This window comes from Delphinapterus leucas, chromosome 11, assembly GCF_059928025.1.
Source record: "Delphinapterus leucas isolate spDelLeu-1000000601 "Yukka" chromosome 11, BTC_Dleu_Yukka2, whole genome shotgun sequence".
NCBI classification, from domain to species: Eukaryota; Metazoa; Chordata; class Mammalia; order Artiodactyla; family Monodontidae; genus Delphinapterus; species Delphinapterus leucas.
The window spans coordinates 17,330,483-17,358,327 of NC_143139.1; the positions used below are offsets into that span (position 1 = coordinate 17,330,483).

The 27,845-nt window shown below is 39.1% G+C and overlaps 2 protein-coding genes across 2 annotated transcripts in view; one reads left to right on the plus strand and one right to left on the minus strand.

Moving 5' to 3' along the window:
• The window catches only part of SPX (spexin hormone), a 14,339-nt gene extending 7,202 nt beyond the window's left edge, over positions 1–7,137 (plus strand). The window contains exon 4 of the mRNA XM_089920076.1: positions 4,808–7,137. Within this exon, the coding sequence (XP_089776202.1) occupies positions 4,808–4,866 (59 nt within the window). The 3' untranslated portion in view covers positions 4,867–7,137. The remainder of the gene's footprint in view (positions 1–4,807) is intronic.
• Positions 7,138–9,025: 1,888 nt separating this feature from the next.
• The window catches only part of GYS2 (glycogen synthase 2), a 60,654-nt gene continuing 41,834 nt past the window's right edge, over positions 9,026–27,845 (minus strand). Inside the window, exons 11-16 of the mRNA XM_022577744.2 lie at positions 27,152–27,265; positions 18,056–18,182; positions 14,619–14,714; positions 13,556–13,719; positions 12,389–12,469; positions 9,026–10,095 (exon numbers count right to left, since the gene is read on the minus strand). Of these exons, the coding sequence (XP_022433452.1) occupies positions 9,874–10,095; positions 12,389–12,469; positions 13,556–13,719; positions 14,619–14,714; positions 18,056–18,182; positions 27,152–27,265 (804 nt within the window). The 3' untranslated portion in view covers positions 9,026–9,873. The remainder of the gene's footprint in view (positions 10,096–12,388; positions 12,470–13,555; positions 13,720–14,618; positions 14,715–18,055; positions 18,183–27,151; positions 27,266–27,845) is intronic.

Genomic DNA, 27,845 nt, shown 5'->3' on the forward strand with positions numbered 1-27,845 from the left:
CACCACCAGAAATTCACAGAGATGTTTATTATTTTAATACTAGCATGCTGCTCATTAAAGTGTTTCCCAAGAATGTAAAAACATTTCCTTGATGAGACTGGGGGATTTCATGTTAATTCCATAATCCATAGCCTATTGGAGCTTTTATTTCTGTTAGAGCTCCAGAAAGTCCAACTTCATTATTTTATATTTGAAAAAACTGAGGCCAAAAGAGGTTTAAATAATCGCAAATCCGGTTACTCGCTATTAAGGTTTGAACCAAATGAAATAGCTGAAAATCACTGGTTTTTTACTTACAAACACAGCAGTTTCTTATGGTTCACCCTAAGAGATTGGACTAGTTCTGATTCTAAGCCTGTGTGATTTGCATTATACTATATAGCTTCTTCCATACCAGGATTAGGTGTGTTCTTCAAATAGAGGCTCTCTGTCCATGTAGCATTAAAACCACTAATTGCATTAAGGCATCTTGTTGCACATTAGCCAGGGCTGTGGAGTATAACAGGACTGGGTTCAAATCTTGGCCTTGTTGCTTTACTAGCGGGGTGACCCTGAGCCTTAGTGTCATTACGGGTAAAATGAAATAATGACATCCATGGGCAGGTTGCTCTAAGAGCCAAATGAAACAAAGTACGTACTTTCTATTAGCATTAACAATAGAGGTCATCAAAGCATATTCAACAGATCTAGATTTTTCCCTCTCAAAAATTGTAATGATGCCATATTTATGACGTAACTTAAATGTTAAAATGTATTTAACAAAATACAGTGAGTAGTCTAGTGGTCAAAGCATAGGCTGCTGGCCTTGGGCTCTGACACTTGTGCTGGCAGAGAAAGCCTGCGTGCTCCCTGCCTGGTATCGGACGGGCCCCATCAGGGAGGGGAAGAGAGCAGGGGGCTCTTTCTGGCTTCTAGTTTATGGCTTTGTTGTGAAAAAACAAAAACAAACAAAAAAAACCTACGAGAAGCAAATGGAAGAGAGTGGGATAAAGAGGTCTTTTTTTTTTTTTTTTTTTGCGGTACGCGGGCCTCTCACTGTTGTGGCCTCTCCCATTGCGGAGCACAGGCTCCAGACGCGTAGGCTCAGCGGCCATGGCTCACGGGCCCAGCCCCTCCGCGGCATGTGGGATCTTCCCGGACCGGGGCACGAACCCGTGTCCCCTGCATCGGCAGGCGGACTCTCAATCACTGCGCCACCAGAGAAGCCCTAGAGAGGTCTTCTGAAATCAGAGAAAGTCCGCGGCTGACTTGATTGGGTGGAGGGGATTATAATACTGAATTCAGCAAATCTGCATTTATGCCTGCTAGGTGCCAGGCACTGTGACAGGTAGAGAAGAAAATGGATTAAACAAAAGCAAGAATGAGAATGGCCTTTGCAGTGAAAAGGCAGGGTGAACAGTCAGTAGGACAGTAGACTGTGAGAGTCATGGCCATAGTATAGCTATGACTACAACTACTGTTACTACTCCCTCTAGCTAATAATTATTGAGGGTTTTACTATGATGCAGTGGGTCAGGCACTGTTCCAAGCACTTGATACGGATTAATACATTTATTAATAATTCATTAATCCATAACAAATGAATTACCTCCTAGGATTACCCACTGTCATTATCTACACTTTACAGACGAGGAAATAGAAGCACAGAAAGATTGAGTAGCTTGCCCACTATCACATTGCAGATACATACTAGTACTGGGATAAAAGAACAGGGGGTAACTTATTCTTTTTCTGAGAATCAATCAGATGGTCCATGGATTTTTACCAGAAAGAGAACATGATGAAGGAAGATGAAACTGGTTATTGCTTATAGGGTAACCATAAGAGCAGTTACAATAGCTACAATATGGGAACATCTACTGTATGTCAGATATTAATGCTAATCTTTATAGCCCAGAAAACTGACCCTTCCTGAGCTGTATATACTTTCCTAAGGTCCACATAGAGTGGAAGTGATATGGGGAGTTTACACAGCAGGAAGTGATATGGGGGGGTTAACTCAGGGCTGTGGGATGCTGTAGCTCTTTCAGCTATGCCCTGCCACCTCTCAGATGCATGGTGCTGAAGAGGAAAGGCCAGAGTGATGATGTCAGTGAGAAACTAAGGCAGTCATTCAGGAGTGGGGTGATGAGGTCAGTGGGAATGGAGGCTCAGCCCTGAGGCATACCGGAAGGAAGAGCAGATGAAAATCAAGGTCCTCGTGTAGAGCACAGGGAACTATATTTAATACCGTGTAATAAATCATAATGGAAAAGGATATGAAAAAAATATATGTATAACTGAGTCACTTTGCTGTACAGAAGAAATTAACACAACATTGTAAATCAACTATACTTCAATAAAATTTTAAAACGAAAGAGAGAATCCAGAGTCAAGCACATTTTTAAAGTGTTTTTGTGAGTTTAAAATGGTGATACTGACAAATGAAAATGCCTGTGGATATAATTAAGGTTCAGTTTGAGGTGATGGAGCCTTTCCAGTGGATAAAGGTGTATAGGTCACTGGCTCTCTGCTCTCCATATGTGGACTGGTTCCATCAGAGTTCTCTGTAGAACTTGCTGAAAATACAGATTTCTTGGCCTTAGGTCCAGAGAGTCTGATTCCATACTACTTGAGTGAGGCCCCAGAATCTGTATCCTTAAGAAGTTCACTCACATTATTCTGATGATGTCAGGTTTGGGAACAACTGGAAATTCAGAGCCAGTTAATGAAGGTTGGAAACATGAAAATGGAACTCTCTCCTAGGCCTCAGATGTAGTGGGAAAAGGGCAGATAATAAAGGATTTGCCCTGGAGAATACCCAGAGATCAAGGGAATGGGGGAAAATCATATCAGTGAAGGGACTTCAAAAGGAGCAGGCAGAAAGGTAGGAGGAGAGCCAGAATAACAGAGAATCTAAGAAGTCGAGGATGGAAAGTTTCAAGAAAGGAGTGATGAGAAGCATCAAATATAGCAGAATGCTTAATAAGAGTACAGAAATCAAAGGAGAAGGAAGATTGTGTTGGGTAGGAAGAGTCATTTAATCACGGTTCACAAGTCTTCTCCTCAGCCCCTGCCCAGTGGTATGATTTGCTGCTGCCTTGCCCGTTCTGAAACCTTGTTTCGAGGGAATTTAGGAAAAGAAGGTAAACTGCAGAGTTAAGAGATTAAGTGGATGCTTACTGGCATGACTTTCAGAATTCTTGTGATGAAAAGGTGAGAAAGAGTTGAACCATGGGTAGAAGATGCTGCATCCAAGGTGGTCTTTTCTAAATTCAGCATTTGGCACTCTGATTTTTTTTTTTTTCCAGCTGCGCAGCGAGGCATGCGGGATCTTAGCTCCCTGACCAGGGATGGAACCCATGCCCCCTGCAGTGGAAGGGTAGAGTCTTAACCACTGGAATGCCAGGGAAGTCCCTCTTACTGATTTTTGAAGTCAGTAGGAGGACAGTGAGGTTGGAGATGGATTGTTAGTGAAGTCTGAGATTTAATTGCTGGGAGAATGTGCAGAGCCAGAAAGGAAAGTGAGCTGGAATGGAGAATGTAGAGCTAATTTTAAAGAGGAGGAGAGGGATCTTCATTAGAAACTTTACAGAAGAATATGACTGTAGGTCTCCATTTCAAGTCTTTGTCGGAGAATAAATTCAAGTTTTTAATTATTGAAGTTTCCGAAGTGGCTTGTCTCTGATGATGAAATGGGGAAACAAAATTTTATTAGTCTAAATGGATGGGAAAGTTTTGGATTCCCATATGATAGATTAATCACTAGTCACCTTTAATATTTTTATTCTGAAGCCCCTAGGTATTATTTGGACTTATTTTATGTAGTGGATTATTATTTTAAGTAGTGGATTTTTACCTTAATGGAGGATATACAGGGATGATTCCTTTCTTTTTTATTTTTTTCCTTTCCTTTAAATACATACTAGTATATTTAAAATAGATAACTAATAAGGAGCTACTGTATAGCACAGGGAACTCTACTCAATACTCTGAAATGACCTATATGTGAAAAGAATCTAAAAAGAGTGGATATTTGTATATGTATAACTGATTCACTTTGCTGTACAGTAGAAACTAACACAACATTGTAAATCAACTATACTCCAATAAAAATTTTTAAAAATAGAAAAATAAAATTTTTTAAAAAAATAGAGTAGCTGATAATCAGCAGTATTTTGAAGTTTGCTACCAGTTCAGGTTAAACTATAACTCAGATATTCCAACCATATTGTAACTAACTAGGGGAAAGTGGTTTTCTCTAGAGATGACCTTACAGTCCGCTGTCCCCACCCCAGAGGTGATTCTTCCTGCTCTGAAGTTGTGCAGTCCTGCCCAGCTAACAAGTGTCCCTTCTTTTTGTCTTACTTCCACCCCAGACATCTAGTTCAACTTGTAAGAGAATATGTGCAAATGTGTTCCTCTGTCATCTTTCCCAGCTAAAATGCATTTTAACAGGAAATACAGAAACAGTACCTTGATGCAAGTAAATGGTTCTACTGGGGGGTATTTTAGACATGAGGCGTATTTAGAGCAAGGCATGTGGCCTTTTCAGATTTCTACCAAACACACCATGTAATAGTTAAATTCACTGTAGAGATTCACATGTCAGATGTGAATTCCTCAATGCATACCAAGCTGAGGGGGAAATTTTTGAAACAAAATCAATCAAAATCCAATTTGGGGGTGGTTTCCATAGCAGAGTGCCTGAGTTGACATAATGTAGGGGGGCAAATGTTTATCTCCTGAGGTTCTCTTCATCTTATATTTTCTTCTTACAAAACACAGGGTACATGTTTATGTTATGTATTTTTTTTTATCCTTACAGCTGGAGAAGAAAACTTTGATCAAACCAGATTCCTAGAAGATAGTCTGCTAAACTGGTGAAAATATACCAGATTCCATTCAATTATAGTTCTTGTTGAAAACATGAACCATGTGAATAAAGCCTGTGGACCCTTTTTATCTTCATTTGTAATCTTAGGAACATGTGCAGCCAGTTTTATTCTTTCAGAAGCTAAAGTGATGTTGAGCTCTTAGTGAGAACATCATTGCTTTCTTCCATTGCTTCAGGTCCTGTTTAGATCGCCTTGTGTCTTACTCTTGAATTTTTTAGCCCATTTATAATTATTAGGTTGAAGACTCTTTAGAGTGTTCTTTCGTTTTGTGACAACAAATACCCATCTTGTTCTAATCATTCTTAGTTGCTTTTTTTCATTCTGTTACCCACTTGCACTGTCTTATCACTCAGCAGAGAATCTCCTCTCCTTTTCCCCCTTTTCTCACCTCCAGGGAGGGTGAGGCGGGGAAGCATGGCAAGATGGGAAAGAGTAGAGTGTGATTCTTTTAGTATCCAGGAGAGGTAAGTTGTCAGGAAGGGAAGAGGGAAGGGATGACTGGGAAGAAGCCCTGTGATCAGACACTGCAGTGTGGTTGCTGAGAGAGGGGACCCTTGGTGAGACTGGAGCCAGTGGAAGGTTCTACAGCTGGAAGCTCCCCCTTGTGCTCTCTGGGGATCTCCCCGAATTCAGTTTAGAAACAAGGATCTAAAAGTTACTGGGAAATAAGCAGATGGAAGCACACGCTGCTCTTGTACAAAAGAAACAAACCAGTTTTGTAGAGGTAACCCATTTTCCATGGCTAAACAGACTCAAACACTACTTACTCTAATTGACTAGAACTCTAGGCTTTATTTGACATAAAAACATAACATAAAGGCACCCTGATACAAAGTGCATGGTAATATGCCTAATTTATTCATTTTTTTAACTCAACTAGGGTTCAGTACTATCTGAAAAATAAAATACACACATACCTACAGCAAGCATATAGTATATTTATTTGGAATTACAATATGACCATCATGTTCATTATTTTTGACTTAATTACTTGAGAGTTGTTATTGATAAATGTCACAAGTAGAAAGTATTGTCCATTCTTATTGTCATCAGTATATAGCTATTAGTCGCTAAAGAATATCATTATGGGAATGTCTCTGTAACTTGGAATTACAATTTTACTGTGTTAAGTAATCAAAACCCTGCTTATAAGATTTGTCTGTATCTCATTTCATAATTGAATAATGAAACTGTATTCAAGTTAATGTAACATTGATGTCTGCCAAAAAAATAATATGCTAGCAATAAAAAAAACTATGTGGCATTATAATAGGTGCCTGTCATTAATTATTGTTTGATTTTAAAGTGGATTTTCTAGGCAGTGTATATGTCCAGTTTATTGAGAATTATGTACTTACCTGACATAGACTTGTACATATGGACTACTTAAATACTATGTCTAGTCCCAGAATACATTTAAAGTCTATCTTACAAAGTAATTCTTCTACAACTAGAACAATCTCAAGTATTTCCCACTAAAACAGAGTTTGTAAAAGCTGTCTAAATGACCAACGGCTGTTATAATATCAGCTACAATATTACAAGTACTTGAATTTCCTGAACATTGTTCTGCTGTACAGATGTGCACATTAACCCAGTAGTTGCATGTGCCCGGTTTGCTGTAACTTTCTCTCTCTCCGGGGGTGTCTTTGCAATTCTCTTTGTTTCTATCTTGTTCAAAACTGAAATGAATAAGTGATCAGTGCTCAAAACTTTTCACGTTGTATGGCTTGTCTTTTAAAATTGGAAAATATATGCCTCCTGTGCATGTCCATGTACTCGAATACCCCACCTCCAGATAGGACTTGCAGCCCCTTTCACCCCGTTCCAGTTGCTCTTCCCCTCTTTGCCTCTATAGCCTTCTTCCCCTGTGGCTACGTGGCCTCCAGGGTGGGCTCTCAATTACTCTGTTCCCCTGGTTTTCCCCAGTGGATGACTCCTCTCCCCCACCATAGTGATCCTAAGCAAGGAGAGAAGGTGAGAGGTTAAAATCAGCCTCCAACTAGCATTTCTTCTTTACCTGCTGATGAGAAATAAAAGTCTATATCCTACCAACCCTGAGTTACATTATTTTACCTTGGCCTCAGGAGAAAGAGGAGTTGGGAATGTAACCTGTTGGTCTCCTCCTACTGGACTATAAATCCCTTAAGGAAATGTTCACGTCTAATTTGATTTTATCCTTACAACCACAATGTGAAGTGGGCAGTTGTATCTCCCACATTACTTCACAGAAATTTAGGATCATCCTAGGAAGTCGCTTTCAATCTCCTCAAGTATACTTAACCAATCCCTCTTCTGAGACCTCCTTGTGTCCAGGAAAGCTACTAGTATAGCACTTGTAATATTTTATATTCCCATCTGTATATGTAAAGCCAGCTTTGTTCACTCTAGCCCTTACCATGGAAGGAAGGGTGGTACAATGCATAAAAAAAGTCTTGCTGTCAGCTGGTCAGGCACACACAATTTTCCATATTTCCTGTCCTCCAATTTATGGATACATACATTATTTATTATTTTTTCTTTTTTTATACATACTTTAAGAGCATCAATTTTTTGTATCTATGTTTCTCCCAGTAAGACCATTCATTTATGCAACTACTGTGTATAAGGTGCTGTGCTAGACACACAGTCACCTAATAATCCTATTGGTTGTTCCTCACCGAGCTTTGTCAATATTGGGGAAAGAGCAACTAGACACCAGGCTTTGTCAGTCTTGGGGAAAGGATAACTAAGTGACTGGAGCAAGGGGTTGGAGTCAGGTGGCAGCAGCTGTCTGAATAGAGGACCAAGTGCAGGGTAGAAAATGATTCTTGCACAGGCCACTCGAAGCCAGGTGTTTGCAAATCAGCCATTTCCATGTGTCCTATACCATTTGTACTAATTTCTAATCAAAGAACTATTCTTTCATTTAAAAAAAAAAACTTGGGCTTCCCTGGTGGCGCAGTGGTTGAGAGTCCGCCTGCCGATGCAGGGGACACGGGTTCGTGCCCTGGCCCAGGAGGATCCCACATGCCGCGGAGTGGCTGTGCCCGTGAGCCATGGCCGCTGGGCCTGCGCGTCCGGAGCCTGTTGCTCCGCAACGGGAGAGGCCACAGCGGTGAGAGGCCCGCGTACCGCAAAAAAAAAAACAAAAAAAAAAACAAAAAAACTTGAATTTTAAAGTTTTTTATTAAGAAGTTATAGCTTCTGTATAGCTCATGCTTTCAGTAGCCGTGGATCAACCAGTTACCAATCAAGAGTATCACTTGAAGACACACATTGCACCACTTTATTAGGGATATATTTTCATGGTTATTGCAAAAGTGAAACCCATTTTATCATGAGATCTTTCTGGCACTTCAGCAAATGAGTATTTGGATTGTAATACAAATCTATTTCATATTTTTTTCTGATCTTCTCTGCAGAGCTTGGAGAGTTGGGTTAATTGGTATCCATTGGGCATTTTTTAAGGATTAGGCTTTAGGTAATTTATTTTCCCTCCTTACAAACCTCTAAATTAGGGGTTTGCAACGATCTTCCATTTTGACCTGAGTTGTTGCTTGTATCTGCCATTCTTCTACTCTCCCCTAACAACGGGGTGATAGAGCTGGAGTGCAGTTTTCCACTGGTCCTGCACCATCTGACACACTGTCGTTGTTTCTCTTCCCTTATTGCCATCAACAACCCAGCACTGAGAAGACCTAAATTTTTTTAGAGCCCCTACAGACCTGGGCCAACCAAGGTATTCACTGTGATCTAAATGTAACAACATTCAGTTGTGGAAAAAACAATCCATGAGTGAATGTGGGGTTTGGGTTTTGTTTTGTTTTGTTTTTTGCTGATTTATGTTTAACTACATTTAAAGCATTAATATGTTTAACTACACTCATTCAACAATGTCTCAGAGACATTGTCCTTATTATAATTAAGTAGACTCTCTATTTTCTTTTGGCTACTTTTTTTAAAAGATAGTTTTAAATGTTATCCTTCATAAGGCACTATTTTATAGTAGGTGTTTTTGCACATATTATCTTATTTAAATGTCTAAAAGAATTTTAAACATTATCAATGCAGTTAAATCTTTAAATATTGATATATTTATTCATATGGATTTAACAATTTATCACCTATGGAAGACTGACCAAGTTTTCAAAAAGGCTTTCCTTTTAAACAATAGAAAAAAACTGTTACAGTCAGATGGTACAGTACAATGGTAACATCTCCTGATCATTAACTTGAGAAGTGACCTTGTACGTATGCATTAATATGTATCAACATCTGGATTTAGGGTAGCTACTGTCCTATGGAGTTTGATTGTCTGCAAAGCTAGGTATAAATTCATGGTTCTGCCTCATGTGAAAAATAAAAATAATCACTAAAGACCAAATTACTTGAAATATAAAGGTAGAACACATTCATAGCTAAGATCAGGATCCTTTGTGGGGGAAATGGCAGATTGGTTTAGCAGGTAGCGCTTCCCTGGTGGCGCAGTGGTTGAGAGTCCACCTGCCGATGCAGCGGACACGGGTTAGTGCCCCGGTCCAGGAAGATCCCACGGGCCGCGGAGCGGCTGGGCCCGTGAGCCATGGCCGCTGAGTCTGCGCGTCCGGAGGCTGTGCTCCGCAACGGGAGAGGCCACAACAGTGAAAGGCCCGCGTACCGCAACAAACAAACAAACAAACAAACAAAACACTAAGCCAAGGATTATGGTGATGATAACTAAAAAATCAGCATTAGGAAATGAAAATTCTTATTGCTTAAAATAACCATTTAAAAAACACTTCCATTCTTCCTCCTTTAATTAACACTCTTCCTAGAGCCTGAACTGACAGGGGTAAAAGGAGTTGGATTTTATTATAAATTACAAAATTGCCATTCACTTAATCTCCTCCACTTTTTAGGCAGAGAATAAATCCCATTGTTATACTGAGAAGAAGAGAATGAACCATGTGACATTCTTTCAATAATCATTCTTACTATGTTCTCACTGAATTAGCCTGTTCGACCAGAGTGGAATTCAATTCTTGTATTCGCCGTGCAGCTTCTTCTTCCCGCGAGGAACGTGATTCAGAGACAATGGCGACTTGATATTTAACCGATCCCTTTCAGCCTCCTCTTCCTCATCGTATCTTTCATCCTCATTCTCATCCTCCACATCGCTGCTCTGAGGACTAGAGACCTGAGATCCTGAAGGAGAAGGTGGTACTGAGGAAGGCCTGGGATATTTAAACCCTTCTGTCTGCCAAAGACAAAAATAAGACACAAAACATTAGAATGGCTTTTTGATTTTTCAATGATGTACACACTTGGCATGTGCATTTAATAAAAAACACAGTTGGATTTTTTGGTCTGTTCAGGGGCTATTAACTTGGATTTATCTTGATTCTGGTCCAACCACACTCAAGAGAGACTCTTTAAATAAATAGCTTTCTTTTATCAAGCACTGAAATATGCCAGGGGCTATATACATATGACCATTTTTTTTTTTTTTTTTTTGCGGTATGCGGGCCTCTCACTGTTGTGGCCTCTCCTGTTGTGGAGCACAGGCTCCGGACGCGCAGGCTCAGCGGCCATGGCTCACGGGACTAGCTGCTCCGCGGCATGTGGGATCTTCCTGGACCGGGCCACGAACCCGTGTCCCCTGCATCGGCAGGCGGACTCTCAACCACTGCGCCACCAGGGAAGCCCCATGTGATCTTATTTAATCTCTGACCAATTTGTTCTTTCCGCTGACAGAAGAAAATTGAGGGTCCAAGAGGCCAATGATTTGCCCAAGATCAAATGACATGTAAGTGGTAGAGCAAAGAGTGGTTCCAGGGCTGTTATCGTCCCAGAGCCTTTAATATCAACTGCCATGATACACTGTTGAGATTATCAGTGTCTATGTCATCCTTCAGATTTGCTCAATCCAATTCCAGAACATGAGCAGCCTGGATATTCCATGGACAACACCCACTAGAAAGGTTCCTGGAAGTCAGGCCACTTCACTGACCACCCGTTCCTTCTATTTCAGTTAATGAGCAAACATCACTAGGTTTTAATCAATTGCCCTTCTTCCTAAGATGCTCTGAGATAACTCATTTGATAAACACATACTAAGCACCACCTATGGGGCAGGAGGAAACAAAGATGAAAAATATGATCCCTGCTCTCTAGGAGTGCAGACGCTTCATCAATCAGGAAGACAAATGTGTAAAATTGTTACAGCACTTATCACTCTGCATTTCAACTATTTTTAGACATTATTATGTCATACATGTACGCTCATTTCAAGGCTCAGATACTTTACCTGAAAGCAATACCAAAAAAAAAAAAAAAAAAGAGCTGAGTCCTACACTTAGGGAGCATAGGAGCTCAATACTTATTATATACTTATTTGAATTCGTTGAATAAATGAATGAATATAGCTGAATTATCATCAAGAGCAGTGACCACCTCTAAATAAGCTAAGCAAGTCACTCTGTTAGAATCATGGACATGGGAAGTGGAATTTGTATACTGAGGGATTTACAAAACTCTTTCATTTTCTCTATGAGCAAATTTTCCCTTGGGTTAACCTTCTAGATCTGGTCCCCAGACACCAAATAGAGGTGGAATGTAAGGTATTAGGCAAAACTGTTTATAGTGAAAGTGGCTCCTGATTGAAAAATTATATCTGCTTTTGGAGGATCTATAAATACTTGATGAAGGTCTCTAGTATTTGGAAATCCCTGAATTTGATGACTCTTGTAATTGCTCACATTCCTTGTGGAGACCATAGAAGCTTATCTGTGAGGATTTACATGAGATGTTGGGTCCTGTGGGGTGTGGAACTGCTAAGCTAAAATGGATCTCATAGTCAATGATATGGGTTTCATCTTTTACACCTAAGTTTTCACCTGGTGGGTAGGGAACAGAGAAGTTTAGCTCTTGGACCTCTGTGTAGACTCCCCCCACTGAAGGGAAATGCCTGATACTGCCCTACTTCAAGCTGTGTTTCCTTCTAAGTGAATGTGATGACAAGTAATCTGCTCTAGCCTCAAGAATATAAATATCTAAGGGAAAATTAGAGGAAGACTCCCTGGTGGGCACTGTTGAATTTCCATGCATAAATGTTCATCTAGTCCAATTTCTCCCGTGGTGTTCGAATTCACTATTACTCTTGCCAAGTCGTCGCCCTACATTTCAACATCTCCTTGGATAGCAAATTCACTTCCAATGAGAGCAGGCCAGTTTATTTTTTGACAACCCTCAAAAGAATGGATGTCTAACAGAGGTTTCAGGCACTCAGGCAAGGGGAGTTTTCATATGAAGTGCTTCTCCAGTGGCATGAATTAGCGGACTTCTCAGCCTGTGTATATAAGCTAACTCTGAACTGAGGGCTTAGAGTTGGCCTGATTTGTCAGTTTCTCTATTTGCTTTGTAGCAACACTATGAAAGAGTACAATAGTTTGTGAATTTAGCTACTCCCAAATAAAAGGTACTGTTAGGACTTTTACCATATGTAAGACATTTAGCTTTCAAAACAAATAAACGATACATAAAATATTTACCATTGGTGGCGATGTGGTTTCCGTGTGGAATTTATCTGGAAAAGCTCTGCTTAATGTCAGGTGTCTGGCATGCTGGTAATACTATGATAGAAAACCAACCCATGGGTTAAAAAAGATGTATATTTATATATTTATATCTCAATAACCAAGTTGTTATATAAAATCTTATTCTCCTACTTATAGATATATATATATTTTTTAAAGTGGCAGATTTTATTCATCCTAAATTTAAGAATCAGAAAAAAATATGACAGTTTATAGCTTTATCATTTTTCAGGGAATAAGTAAAGAAATACTATCAAAAATTGGAGGGGAAGGACATACTGGCTTTATTGAACTCTGAATTGAGCACTAAGGCGACCGGAAACACTGGTTTTACTCTATAGAGAAGCAGTGTGGCACGGAGAAAAAGACGGGGCCTGAATAATCAGACACACTGGCTTTAAATCCTGCTTCCGACCTTACGTAAGAAACATAGCTTCTAAGGGGCTTATCGTCCTGCTTTCATTATAAAATGAAGACAGCAAAATTAACCTTCCTGGGTGGAAATGAGCGTGACTACTGGCATTAGTGTGTGTAGATACTCAGCTGATGGCCGTATCTGTCATTTGTCAGCCAGAGTTGCACAGTATCTAAGCAGATACATTATGTGAAGGCAAAGTCAATTTAGTTTTTATTAAATCATCCACTGCTAAGATATATGAACGTCTGAGTATTTATAAACTAATGGCAGGATTGAAAGGAGGTATTTCCTGTACCTGTCATTTTGAGAAACAAGATTATTTCCACTCCCCACTGTAGTTGAGGAATGTGATCATATTATCTCTTAGAGTGAAACAAACTAGGGACTTTTCTCTTGATTTCCTCATCTTCATGAAACCCTGTAAAGCATCACGTTAAGCCCAGGTGATAGAATAATTAGTAAGATCATGGCTAGATGCTGCTAGACTGGCTGTTCTGGTCTCAAACTAAATATGAAAAACTGGGGTTGGGACTTTGCGAATTCACATGAAGTTCAAAGGTATTCATATTAAGTACGTGAAAACATCACTGAGATCTTAACAATGATACAGACTTGACCTTGCAGATTACGCCTCGAATCAATTCTTTTATCGTCCAGTGGGATTTTTAAAGGGGTCCTCTGTGTGTTATCATCAACTTGCTTACTCTGCCTAAGTATCTCCAATCCAGAAGGTCTGAAAGCCTCTCGGTCCGGTTCCTCTGAATAATCCTCTGGCGGCGTGACTGTTTGCAAAATCCATAGAGAAACCGAGTCAGCTGATTGCAAGAATCATCCAGTGAGCGGAATCGCCTGTCAACGATGTAAATACCTGAGGCACACAAAAGCCAGAGCGCAAGTCAAGATAAGGCTAACCTTAAAGCACTTCTACTGTTCCTTAGGGTCTATCGCGAACTGCGTGATTATCCACTCCCTGACTCCCCTACTGCCTCTGCTTTACCTTTTCCCTTCTGAGACTGTATTTCTCCTGTGATTTCCTTCCAATGGCTCAAAATTGTCACCAACGCACAGCCAACAAAACAGATCTTGCTAAAGAAAATCTGGCAGTACAGGGATACCTCGGATCAGTGATCATCCTTGGGGCTGCTCACTGACCAGAATCCCCGGGGTGGGACCTGGGTCTCAGTGCTTTTTAGGTTCCCCAGTGTCCCCACCGTGCAGCCACGGGTGAGGACCAGAGCTGTCAGCCAAGGAAAGACAACAGTGATAATGCAATTCTAAAAGACCAGAGAATCGGCAATGCCCAGGCAGAGCATCCAGCCCATTCTAACTTTTCTTGCTGCTAGGCTGCATGGACATATAGATGGTGACACCATCTGCCATCTTATATGTGAATTTTGATAACCTGGCATGGAACTTATAAAATAATTATGCTGATCGATACGTGTACTCTAAAGCCATGGTTATTGTGCTTGTCACTTCTAGGTAATAGAGGGCCAAATCAGTTCAGAAAAATAAAAAGGTGAAAAGGCAATGTTTGTCCAAGTTTAGCACTCCTTTTGTAGTTTGTCATTTGAGTAATATGTTCAATATTAATATCATTCTAATCTTTTCTATGGACCATATAATGAAATCTACTTTTAATTAAACAAGAAGTATAAAAAGTTTAATCCTCAAGATAGCGTTAGAGTCGGGCTCTGTAAAGACCCCGTGCTTTGTTTGGTTAGAGGTCCCTTCTCCCCGAGTTGGGTTCATGATGAAAATCCTCACCATATGCAGTGGGATCAGCCACGTGCTCCTCCATGAAACAGCCAAAGCCAGAGAGGTTGGTGGTCACACTGGGGATACCCATCACAGTGCATTCAGCTGCCAGGGGAAATAGACAAAGGCTTGGCTTCAAACCAGCAACAACATCCTCTTACACACGCAGAGAAGGAAAAGCCCCAGTCCACCTAGTAATAGCAACATTTATTTTATGCCAGGCACGGTACTAAGCTCCTTACATGCATGAACTAATTTAATCTTCTCAGCCACCCTAGGAAGTGAGGCTACCATTATCCCCATCTTACACACGAAGACATTGAGGCACAGAGAGATTAAATAGCTTCCTCAAGTTCACCAAGCCAGGCAACGTGGGAGAGCTGGGATTTGAAGCCAGGTGCCCAGCTCCAGAGCCCTTGCTCAGAACTGCTACCCTACACTGCCTCTCTCATTCCAGCTGGCTTTGTTTTTTGCTCTGTTCTAAGCTTGTGTCACTAAGTATTTGGCAAGTTTACGGGGTAAGTAAATATGTTTTGGAAAGAACCAGCTCCTCCAACATTTTCACCTCTCTTGCCACCAACCCCTTCCACTTTCTCGGGTGCTCCACTTTCTCATGGTGCCAACCCATGGTTTCTTTCAATCTTCTACCACCTTTTAGTCAAAACCCTTTTTTTAGACAATATCAGATGTGTCTTAAGACATGTTAACACACTGAAGGATGTTTGAATTGTTAACATGAAATTTATATTTTATTATGGAATTTCTCTTGGTTGGCTAGTGGGGATGAGTGGATAAAAAGAGATTTCCTCATGACCCATGTACTCCTGTTCTGCAAGTATTTCCTCTTGGTTTAGGTCTAGAGAACAGTGGTTTCCGAATTTGGGGGAAGACGGTAGAGGAGAGGGAGGTGGGACGGGGATTATTGACCCATTTGAGAATCAGATGAAAACTCTGGAACTCCTCCCCAGAAAAATTTTGCCTACAATTCTATGGAAATTCACAGATCCTTATTTCTATTAAATACTCATTGACACCCATATAATAAAATGCCAGGGACCCATGTAAGCTCAGTACATGTTCACTGAGTGAATTTAATGAAGTCAGCACTTATCTTCACTGGGTTTTCTCAAAACACGAAACACAGATTTTAACACTTTCTGGAGTGCGACTTAGTACAGCATAAAACAATTATGTAAAACAAGTTAGAGACGTATCTAATATGCTAATGCCAAATGTATACCACCAGAGGTTTTGTTGTTTCTATAAATAAGGAGGGACCAACTTCTTTTGGTTAATTTATTATTTATTTATTTATTTTGGCCACACCATGAGGCTTGTGGGATTTTAGTTCCCCAACCAGGGATCAAACCCGGGCCCTCGGCAGTGAGAGCATGGAGCCCTAACCACTGGACCACCAGGGAATTCCCCTTTGGTTAATTTAAAACAGAGAATGACTCATTCACTCTAGGGTACACATTTCTCACATCCTTTTTTCCATCTACTTATTTTTCACAACACATTTGCTGGCCTTTATGTTAACACACTAAATATATTTCCTCTGTCATTTCATGTTAAGTTAACTTTGTCCTATAAAATGATATTCTGGCAGAAAGGCTGCTGTAAGTTAGATACATTCTCTTTTAATATAAATGACTTCCCACATTCCCTTGGTCACTCATGCTTTGGTTTTGTACTTCTTTGCTCTCAATATTTCCAATCGTAAATTATGTTACTTCCTAGAAATAATAGGAATAAGAGCCTATAACAAAGTTTTAAGTTCATCAAGTGAATTGTTTTCGTGTATCTCAAAAGATACTCTATTATAAGCAATTTAAGACAACTATGCGGGCATTTCATAGGTAAGAAGACACTGCCTTGAGGGAGACGCAAGAGGGAAGAGATATGGGAACATATGTATATGTATAACTGATTCACTTTGTTATAAAGCAGAAACTAACACACCATTGTAAAGCAATTATACCCCAATAAAGATGTTAAAAATATATATATATATTGATATATACATCTATATATATATGCACACTTTCACACTAAGTGAAACATTTCATTAGAAAAATAAAAACAATTATAAAATAATAAAAATTAAAAAAAAGAAGACACTGCCTTCACAAAAGTGGAATTTGTGCCGAGAACAATTTTTAGAACTACAAGAGAGGTAGCTGGAGGAGTTAGATCAATAACTTTTCTCTGTCATGCTTCAAGAATGGATAATTCTTTTTCAGTCTTCCCCCAAAAGTTCTAATGGTTTTACAGCTGCTGGCAAATTATCCTTGGTGGAGCCTAGAACCATAGAATAGGACCTATGTCAAAAGATGAAGAGTCTTCATGTCACTCCTATTGTAAAGATTATAGTATCCTACTTATACAGAATTTTAAATTCCACACTAAAATTCTGGGATCAACATGTAAAGATTAGAAAAAAATCTTCTTCATAATTCAGTCTATGACCACTCTAACCCTGACTGCTGCTGCCCTTTACTTGGCCTATAATGACATTGAGATGAAGAAGGCAAAATGTATTCATTATAAATAAATATGTTTTCTGAGCCTTTTCTTTTACAATTATAAATGGAATTATATCTATACTAGGAGGAAAATCGCTGTTTACCAAGAAGATAGAAAAGCCATCGTCTTCTTTGCATTGGCATATATTTAAAGTACTTGTTTCTTTTCTAATTAGGCATTTCAGTACAAATACAAATTGATGGCTCTTGATGCTAATGGCAACCATGCTAGTAGGGACCAGAAAAGAAAAATAGATAGTGGATCTGAGAATCCACCATCCGAACAGAAAGGGGGGCAGGTGGAGGGTCTGAATTGAACTATGTCATTGGGCATAATACCTACCACTGAACTGGCATTCTATGTTAAAAGTACCTCATTTTTGAAAGACAAGGGTGTGAAGATGACTTCCCACTGTTCATCTCTTTATACTATTTGTGTCTAAAACCATATGAATGTGTTATCTAATTAAAAGATACATATATCCTTTCATTAAAAAAAGAATTCTGAAATAAATTTTAGAACAATTTTAGAAACAAAAATTGTTTCTCATATTAACCTCCTTGCAGTTAATTTCGCCTTCATATTAATGGGTAGGACTAGTGAAGATATAATCTTTATAAAACATTCTTTTTCTTTGGAATGCAATGAGGCAACAATTCAGATACTCCCTAAAATATGCCCAACCACAATCTCCTATACTTACATAAAAGATTATGTATTATGTCCTTACTCTTAGGTCAGGAGCTACAAAACATAAAATGGACCCCTGGGATAGATCCAACCATTTCTACTAAGGTTTTGGTTTTGTAGTTTTAAATGACATATCATTTAGAAATGACATATCAAATATTACATACATGTGCATAAAATAATATACTAATAAAATCTAAAACACTTCACAATCTATACATGTCACATACCTGGAGTATAACCCCAGGGTTCATAGTATGATGGAAATACTCCAAGATGACAACCTCGGACAAACTCTTCAAAATCCATGGGTAACAAGGGGCTGGTGGAGGATAGGAACTCTGGGTGCAAAATCACCTGAAAAAGAAAAATTCTAATGAGAAAACAGAGAAAAGAAAGAAGAAATTAAAGCGAAAAATCTGCTACAGTTTTGTTATTTCAATATTTCAATACTATAGAATCCTTGTGTTCTAGATTCTGGAGAAAGAAAGAGAGAGATAAGAAAAAAGAAAAAGGAAAATGTCCGGGTGTTTTTTTCTCCTCTCTCCATTCTCTGTAAATATCTATTCTGAGTACTAACTTTCCCTCAGGTTCCCAGGCCTAGATTAGAGGATAGGGAGTTATTGTATCCATTTTTGTTCTCATGCTAAACTCCTCCAACCCAGACTTTACTGACAACAAAGATTTTACTTGGTTCTCTGACTGCTGGCCCTTGTCTTGTTTCTCAATTTATTCCCACCTTGAGGAGGAAAAAGGGGAGCTACCCTTATATGCCCCAGGCATAAGTTAGCCAAGTGAAATGGAACTAAGGGCTAATTGCAAGCTACCAATGTGATGTCACTGAACTGGAGATGGGAAGAGCAGCAGTACCTCCTTATAGAATATTTCCACCATGTGAGTACAATAGTCATAAATAACCTCATGAGCATAGGTAATAGGAAAATGCAGTAAACAACTAGGATGCAATGAGTTTTGAGCATTACCTTTCTTTTTAGCATAATTGATTTTTTTTAAGTTTATGTAATTTAATTTTACACAATGGTTGTGTTTAAAACTGGCCTACAGCATTTCTGAAAATTCAGCAATTGGCTCTCGTGCACTGGTATGAGTCCTTTCTTGGAATGCACAGCCTGTAATTTTCTGCAGAGGTGGAGCCCAGATACAGCCAGCTATACTTGGAAAGTTGTGAATAGAATAGCTACTTAACTGGTCACCTAGATGAATGAGTTCTATATCTCCTATTTATTAAAATGATGAATTATAAATTATAATATAATTATAATGTATAAATTATATTATTATCCCAGTACTTTAAAATCTGATTTTAAAAATTTATTAGAAATTATTTTTAATAACTTACTTAGCTATGGGGGGAGGCTGACAGATAACAGAAAACTGGTTTGGTGAGAACTTTCATAAAATGGGGAAATAGGAGAATTATATATATGTTTATGTATAAATTATATATTTTTAAAATTCTATTAGAATTTAATTTTATATGAATTTTATATATAAATACATGTATATATGTATATATATATAATATGAAAAAATCCCAAATTTACAGAAAAGTTGCAAGTACAATGTGAAGAGAATTAATATTTTTTCAAGAACCATTTGTGTATAAGTTGCTGACTGGATGCCCATCATCCACAAATACTTAACATGCATTTTCTACAAACAAGAACATTCTCCCTTAAAAAACTAAAAACAGAGTTACTATATGATCATGCAATTCCACTCCTGGGCATATATCTGCAGAAAACTCTAATTTGAAAAGATAATTTGAAAAGCACCTCAATGTTCACAGCCGCACTATTTACAATAGACAAGACATGGAAGCAACCTAAATGTCCACCAACAGGTGAATGGATAAAGAAGATATATATATATACATACCATATATATATTAATATATAGGTACATACACACATATAATGGAATATTACTCAACCATAAAAAAGAATGAAATAATGCCATTTGCAGCAACATGAATGGAACTAGAGATTATCATATTAAGTGAAGTAAGTCAGATAAAGACAAACATGATATCACTTATGTGTGGAATCTAAAAACATGATACAAATGACCTTATTTACAAAACAGAAATAGACTCATAGACATAGAAAGCAAATTTATGGTTACCGAAGGAGATAGCGGTGGGGGGAAGAAAGATAAATTAGGAGTTTTGGATTAATATATACACACTACTATATAGAAAATAGATAAACAACAAGGACCTACTGTATAGCACAGGGAACTACACTCAATGTCTTGTAATAACCTATAATGGAAAAGAATCCAAAAAGAATATATATATATATATATATATATATATAAAACTGAATCACTTTGCTATACAGATGAAACTAACACAACATTGTAAATTAACTATACTTCAATTAAAAAAAGAACATTCTCTTACATAACCACACTATAAGCATCAAAATCAGAAAATTAACATTGATACATCACTACCATCTAATCCTTAAATCCCATTCAACTTTCTCCAGTGGTTCAAATACTGTCCCTTTAAACCAAACAACCCAGTTCACAGTCACATGTCACATTTAGTTGTCACTTCTCTCTAGTCTCCTTTAGTTTGGAAGAGTTTGAGGACTTTCTTGGGCTTTCATGACCTTAACACTTTTGAAGACTACAGTCTAGTTATTTTGAAATTTGATCTTCAGTTTGGGCTTGTCCTTTGCTTCCTCATGGTTAAAGTAAGTTATGCATCTTTGGTAGATATAGCACAGAGGTGATACTCTGTTCTTCTCACTGCATTGCATCAGGTGGCAAGGGATTTACACTTTATTCATTACTTCTGATGTTTACTTTGATCTCTTGATTAAAGTCATGTCTTTTTGGCTTCTCCACTGTAAAATCTTCTTCTGTTTCTCCTTTGTTATTAGTAAGTATTTGGGGGGGAGTTATTTTGAAGCTATATAAACATCCCATTCCTCAATAAACTTGTATTGGATTCATGGTTCCTTGTGTTATTCAATGCATTCTAATTCATTGCTATCTTTATTTATTTTGATACTAAATTGTGCCTAATTTGGCCAGTGGGAGCCCCTTCAAACTGGTTTCTGTAAACTTTTGACAGATCTCCATCATTCTTTGAGCATTTCTTTGATTTTTTGACACAAGAAGAAGTTCTAGACTCATCTTTTACTTTTCCTGCCACAGCCCTAGAAGTAACAATTTCTTCAGTGAGTCCTGGTTCCTTTTAGCGTAGAATGATATAAAGACCTGGGTGTTAGATGTGCTCATTGTTATTGGGGTGTTACGGGTCCTCTCAGCAGTCAGAGAGACACAATATACAACACACACACACACACACACACACACACACACACATCTATACTTAGTTTCATTATCTTTAATACTTATTGGGTCAATCCCTGATATGATCTGAATGTTGTGTTCCCTCCAAAGTTCATATACTGAAATCATAAACCCCCAAAGACAGATGGTATTTGGAGGTGGGGCCTTCAAGAGGTACTTAGGTCATGAGGATGGAGCCCTCATGAATGGGATTAGTGCTCTTATGAAAGAGGCTCCAGGAAATTCTCTGGCCCCTTCAACCATGTGAGGGCATAGTGAGAAGCTGCCATCTATGAACCAGGAAGAGGGCCCTCACCAGAGCATGACCAGGCTGGCAACTTGATCTTGGACTTCCCAGCCCCTAGAACTGTGAGAAATAAATGTCTGTTGTTTAGAAGACAACCAGTCTGTGGTATTTTGCTACAGCAGCCGGAACAGGCTCAGACAATACCCCTCCACTTAACTAGTCTCTCTCTCACTCCACTCTGGCTCTGACACCTGCTGTGAGTGTCTCTCCCCAGTGCGTGGACATTCCCCACCTTGCCTGGGCTCTGACTCCTTTCTGTGGACTACCCCAGCATGCCCCCGCTTCCAGTGTAGACACCTACCTTGTGCTGACCCGCCTAATGGCTTTAGAACTGAACTGTTTGGGAAGGAGAAAGAGAAACAGGGAGAGGAAAAGGAAGAGGAAAAAGAAACTTTTTTTAAACAACAACAACAAAAGTATTAGACAACAACAGTTGTCTAATACTTTATATAAGTCATTTTCATGCATATTACCTGATTTAATCTTAGCAACATTGTGTGATGGGGACTGTAGACATTCTCATTGCCCTAATTTTAGAAATAAGGAAGCTAAGACTTTAGAAGCATTGGTTATATCTCAGCAGACCCATAAATAGCAAACATGTTAAACTCAAGAAGGAATAAAATGGTAAAAATGTCCAAAACCAGTACCTACAAATGATGGTTTATTCAATCACAAGAATCACAAATTGGTAAAGCAAAAATGGATAAAATATTTTCCTCCACAAAACATAATTTTAATTCCTATTACATATAAAATATTGCACTAGGAAAAGAGACCAAAGACATAGACAGTTGATGGAGTCTGGGCAACCATCAAGTCAGAAGCCCATTGTACTCTGTTGGTAAATATATCAACAAAGGGGGATTTAAAAGGCATTGTGCCTACTTTGGCATTTCCAAACTTAGGAAAATTTGTACTCTCCAAAGCCCATTTTGGAACATGAAAACATCATGGCTCATTCGTTTTGTTCCCAGCCAAAGAGAATGACAGCACGACTAAAATAAGAAAACAGCTGCCCTGGGTCCTAGAACAGCCAATGGCAGAAGCTCAGGGCAGAGGAAAGGATGCCAGAGGTCAGCCCAAGGTTACAGGGAGGATTAAATGAGATCCTGTATGCAAAGCCCCCCAGCAGAGCACCTGGTTCACAGCAGTAACTGGATCAGTGGGGATAAAACAAATGAACAAAAACTTGTCGGACTGTATTTATCCTGGGAGGGAAGTAAGGTCCCAGGAAGTTAGTTTACTTTCACAGCATGGCTGCACAGGGTCCAGACCCGAAATCTGCCGTCTAGACTTTTCTCACTATACCTTGCAACTGAGGCAGGATGGATGATGAATTCAAGTTTAAACCTGAATCAAATGGTCACATTCATATAAAACACTTATCAATCCAGTCGGAGGGTTAAGAACCACTCTATAGCCATCTATAAATACACAGATGATCAAACAGGTACTTATATTAACACAGGCCCTGAATTACTGCCAAGCTTTTAAAGGATGCTATTAATAAAATGAAATACCTAATTCTGAATCGACCAAAGTCTACCTCAGTGCTTTTGAGTGTATATTGTTAGAAAGGGGCTATTCTTTTATTTCTTTTGTGTGTGTTTGCTTTATGATATTAATCAGTGAATATCTGAAAATGCTCGTGAGTTTAACTGCAGAAACACAATTCGTATGAGACCAAATTTTCTCCATTCACTCTACATAAGTCATGGACTTTTTTATATTTCTGTGCCTTTTCATCTGCTTCTTTGGCCTGGTGAGCCCACCCCTCTGTTTGCTGATGAACCTGTGCTCATCTATCAAGATGTAGCTGACATATCATCTCTTTTATAAAACATTTTATCAAAGCCTGCAGGTAAAAATCAATCCTCTGTCTTCTACTCTAATCAAACTCCGTCCACACTTCTAAAAATATATGGAGTATGATGTGCCAGGGACTGGACTAGTACTGATAAAAGCTAACATTTATTATGCATTTACTCTGTGCCAAGGACTGTGTTAAACATGGTACCTGTGGTTTTTTTAATCCTCCCAACAATTCTATGAGTGGGGCTATATGATCACCACTTTACAGAGAAGGCTGCGGTACAGGTAGATTAAGTAAACTTACACATTGAATAAGTGGCAGAGACTTAAAACCAGGCAGTGTGAGTACAGTCGTAAAGGACTTCACATACCTTTATAGATGTGTATGGCAGCCCTGAACTTGCCACTCGGATTTCCTTCAAGAGATCCTGGCCTGGGGATCTTGACTGACGGCCCTAAGTGCCTCACCTGTGCATCCATCACAGCGGCTGCTCCTAGCCTGTAAGACCAGCAGGGATGGGTACTAGCGCCAACCCATTTCTGCCCACTGGGTGATTCCTTTAATGGGCAACTTTTACTTGGGGAATCCCTATCCCTATTAATGGAAATCCCTATTCAAACCGTTGCATTGAACTGTTCACAGAGTAAGGCACCCATCTGCCTGCAACCTGAAACTTCTGGTAGGTGGAAAGGACACATGAAGATGAAGCACAAAGAAAAGGTTGTTCAATAAAGGAAAATGTATGTAAGAACACTAAAATACTTAAAATAAGTCAACAGTAAACCAAAACACGCACACACCCAAATAAGAATCTTTAGTATTAAGAAAGGAAGCACTGTAGGGACTTCCCTGGCGGTCCAGTGGTTAAGACTTCGCTTTCCAATGCAGGCGGTGCGGGTTCAATCCCTGGTTGGGGAGCTACGATCCCACATGCCTCACGGCCAAAAAACCAAAACATAAAAAGCAGAAGCAATATTGTAACAAATTCAATAAAGACTCTAAAAATGACCCACAACAAAAAAAAATCTTTAAAAAAAAGAAAGGAAGCACTGTATAATAATTCTGAAATTGTGTTAGCTGTAGTTTGAGTGAACTACAAAGTAGTTTGTTGAAAACTGTTTTTGTACTGTTGAAAACTGCACATGCGGGGTGTGTGTGTGTGTGTGTGTGTGTGTTTCCTTCCATTAACTGACAAGCCATATTAGGTGGTTTTGGACCATTGCTTTTCCCCTTTATGAGTCACTATATATAGTGTGGTTATGTGCGTACATTTTTTGTGTAGTTGCTAATTATTATGAATTCTACTGTTTTGTTAATTACAGTTGACTTTTCTTTCTGCCAAAAAAAAAAAGGTAATAAGGCTGAGACTTTTTAAAAACTGGGCTGCAATCTAAGGCTCTTCCTATCTCATCCTTCCTTTTTGCTCTCTCTTCCTTGTGTCTGGCTGCACCTCCCTCCCTGTTCTTGCTTTCAACCTCTTTACCCTTCACAAGCATTTCTGCCAATAAGTGTTTTCATATCTACTCCTGTCTCCGTGTCTGCTTCTCAGAGGAAAAAATCTTAGAAAATAGGTGAGACGTGATCACTGCCTCGAAGAACCCGCAGTCTCTGGCAAAAGGGACACATAAATTAAAATATATAGAATTCAATGTGGTAATTCCTATAATTGCAGAAGATAGAAAGTGTCTTGAGAATACAGGTAAGGCAACAATTGTTCTGTCTGGAGTAGACAAATGTATATTGAGGAAAAGTGTAAGGAAGAGATGACTTTTAGGTTGGATCCCAAAAGAATTGTTAAAATAACAGAGATAAGGTTATTTCAGAAGGAGAAAGTAATATCAGCAAGTACACAGAGGTATGAAAGTGTTTAATATGTTTAGGAAATAAGTTACTCGTCCATTCCTAGGAAATTGCCTCACTGTTATCACACTTTTTTAAACATCAATCTGTATTTATTTCCCTTTCTTTTCCTGAACTTTCATTTTTTAATCCCCTCTTAACTCTTTTTTCTTTAATTTTATTTATTTTTGGCTGTGTTTGGGTCTTCGTTGCTGCACGCGGACTTTCTCTAGTTGCAGCGAGCGGGGGCTACTCTTCGTTGTGGTGCCTGGGCTTCTCATGGCGGTGGCTTCTCTTGTTGCGGAGCACGGGCCCTAGGCGCAAGGGCTTCAGTAGTTGTGGCTCGCGGGCTCTACAGAGCAGGCTCAGTGGTTGTGGCACACGGGCTTAGTTGCCCCGCAGCACGTGGGATCGAACTCGTGTCCCCTGCATTGGCAGGCGGATTCTTAACCACTGCGCTACCAGGGAAGTCCCCCTCTTAACTCTTGAGGTTTCCTTGGGTCAACACTTTTCTTCATTCATTCCACCTGGTCTTCTAGCATGGCAGGGTCATCATTCCTTGGTCTCCACTACTGCCCACATGCCAATAGCTCCCCTCACAACTGTCCTTATAAACCCCAGACCTACGATTTCTAAGTACGTATTAAGCATCTCAACTTGAATATCTCACACGTAACTCAATCTATCAAAAACTGAACTCCATTCGCGACATGACCCTCAAACCAACTTCTTTTGAAGCCTTTCCTTTGTTTTTAGAAAGTATGGGTTACATACTGAAGCCTTGCCTTCTCCCTCTTTCTCACTCTCAGTGTCCACTGGTCACTGAAGTATGGTCTGTTCTGCAGGCAACCATTTCTCCCATCATTCCATTCTCTCCAGCATTTCTGATAAGGCCTTTGGAAGAGGCCCTCAGCATCCCTCACCTGTACTGTTGCAGTAGGTTCTTAATTTGTCTCCATTATATCCACTCATACCTACATTAAGAGTGAGTGCAGGATGAGAAATACATTTAAGAATAGACTATATTTTCCCAAGAAACTTTGCAGAGAAGAGTAGAAAAACATTTAGAAACATCAAGAGGAGACAGGGTTAAGGCAAAGTTTGTTTTTTCATGTGGAAAAATTTAAGAAATATTTGTAGACAGCAAGGGAAGGAGCTAGTAAGCCTACAGTATGAAGAAGGGTAAACAGGGCACATTTCCTCAGAATGTGGGAGGAAATAAGGTCCCAGAAAAACCCTTAGAATCTGAAGGAAAAGAAGTAAGAATGGGTCAAAATCTATATTCGAGGCCAGTATGAAGGGACTCATACGATCTGCTAAAGGTGAAAGAAAGAAGGGACAGTGAGACCTTTCCCTTTGAAAAGATTGGTAAAAGCTTGTGACAACTTGATCTTGAATGCTGGTGAATGGAAGTGAGTAAGGATAAGCAATTATCTATTGCCACGTTCACCCATGTCTCCCATGCCTAGCACCATGCCTAGAACATGACACGCCCTCAGTAAACATCACAGAGATTAAGCTCCACGGTGGCAGAAACCAAGTCTTATTCATGTACCTAACCCTGTCCCTCGTCATCATAGAAACCCAAGAGTCAAAAGAATGAATCGGTCAGTAGAAAATTACATAAAACCATCATTAGCCACATTCTCTGAAACTGGAAGCTCCTCATAACTCTGCTTTTAAGTTGAACTTTATCAAGAAGAAACAAAGACAGTTCATGTTAATCTCAGAGATTCATTAATTAAAGCAATTCTTAGACTATATGTGTTTCATTAAAAATAAGGCCTTTTCCTGATGCTTACTGACAGTATTGTACAATGAAAATGAAAGCTAAATTACCACTCAAAGCCATAAATAGTCTTCATTTTTTAAGAATGATACCAAAATAGTCATTCTTTAATTGCTCAAGACAGGAAACAAAATAATATTTACAATATTTCTGATAGACATTACAACCAAAAAGGGATGCTTCTAATAAATTCTCAAAAATCTATTCTGTATGATTTTGAAGTGCCCCACATAAACAATTAGTTGTACCTTGACTCTGTCTGTACGGCTGTTGAAAAGCCCGATCCTTCTAATGGTGCTGAGGATGGGATCGGTGGAGTCATCAATCATGTTGTGAGTTGTCACCGGGGGCAAAGATTGCCGCTGAAGGAACAGAGAGAAGAAAATGCCAGTTTGTGAAAAGAATTAACAAGTGTGACTAATTTCAACGATAAGTCATGGGTGACATGATATCCAGCCTTTATGCCTTCTGGCCTGAGATGCCACTAAAGTCTTTCATGCCACTAAGAGGAGGATAACAGGGTAAAGAACTTCCTTCCCATACTGTGAACACACGGTACTTGTGTTTTTCACCTGCAGCCACTCTATGAAAAGCCTAGACTTCTTGAGCGTTCCTGGGGCTTATTTGGAGTAAGTGTCCTGGGAGCTTGACTCCAGATGAGCTACTCTGCTGGTTCCCACTAGGGGGCTGTACTCTGTTGCCTCGCTGTTATTGACAAGATCCCCGTACAAGCCTAACACATCTATCTTTCCTTTTTAATAATAATTCCACTCGACTGAGAAACATTCACCTTTTCTCTATAGTGACTCCGAATTCTATGCTTTTTGAAAACTTTGGGAGGTATTTTTGGTGTCATTGCAATATACATCGTTTTTCAATTGGACATATTGGTTCCAAATGAATTTTTTAAATAGATACAAAGACAAGTTCCATGAGGTTTTT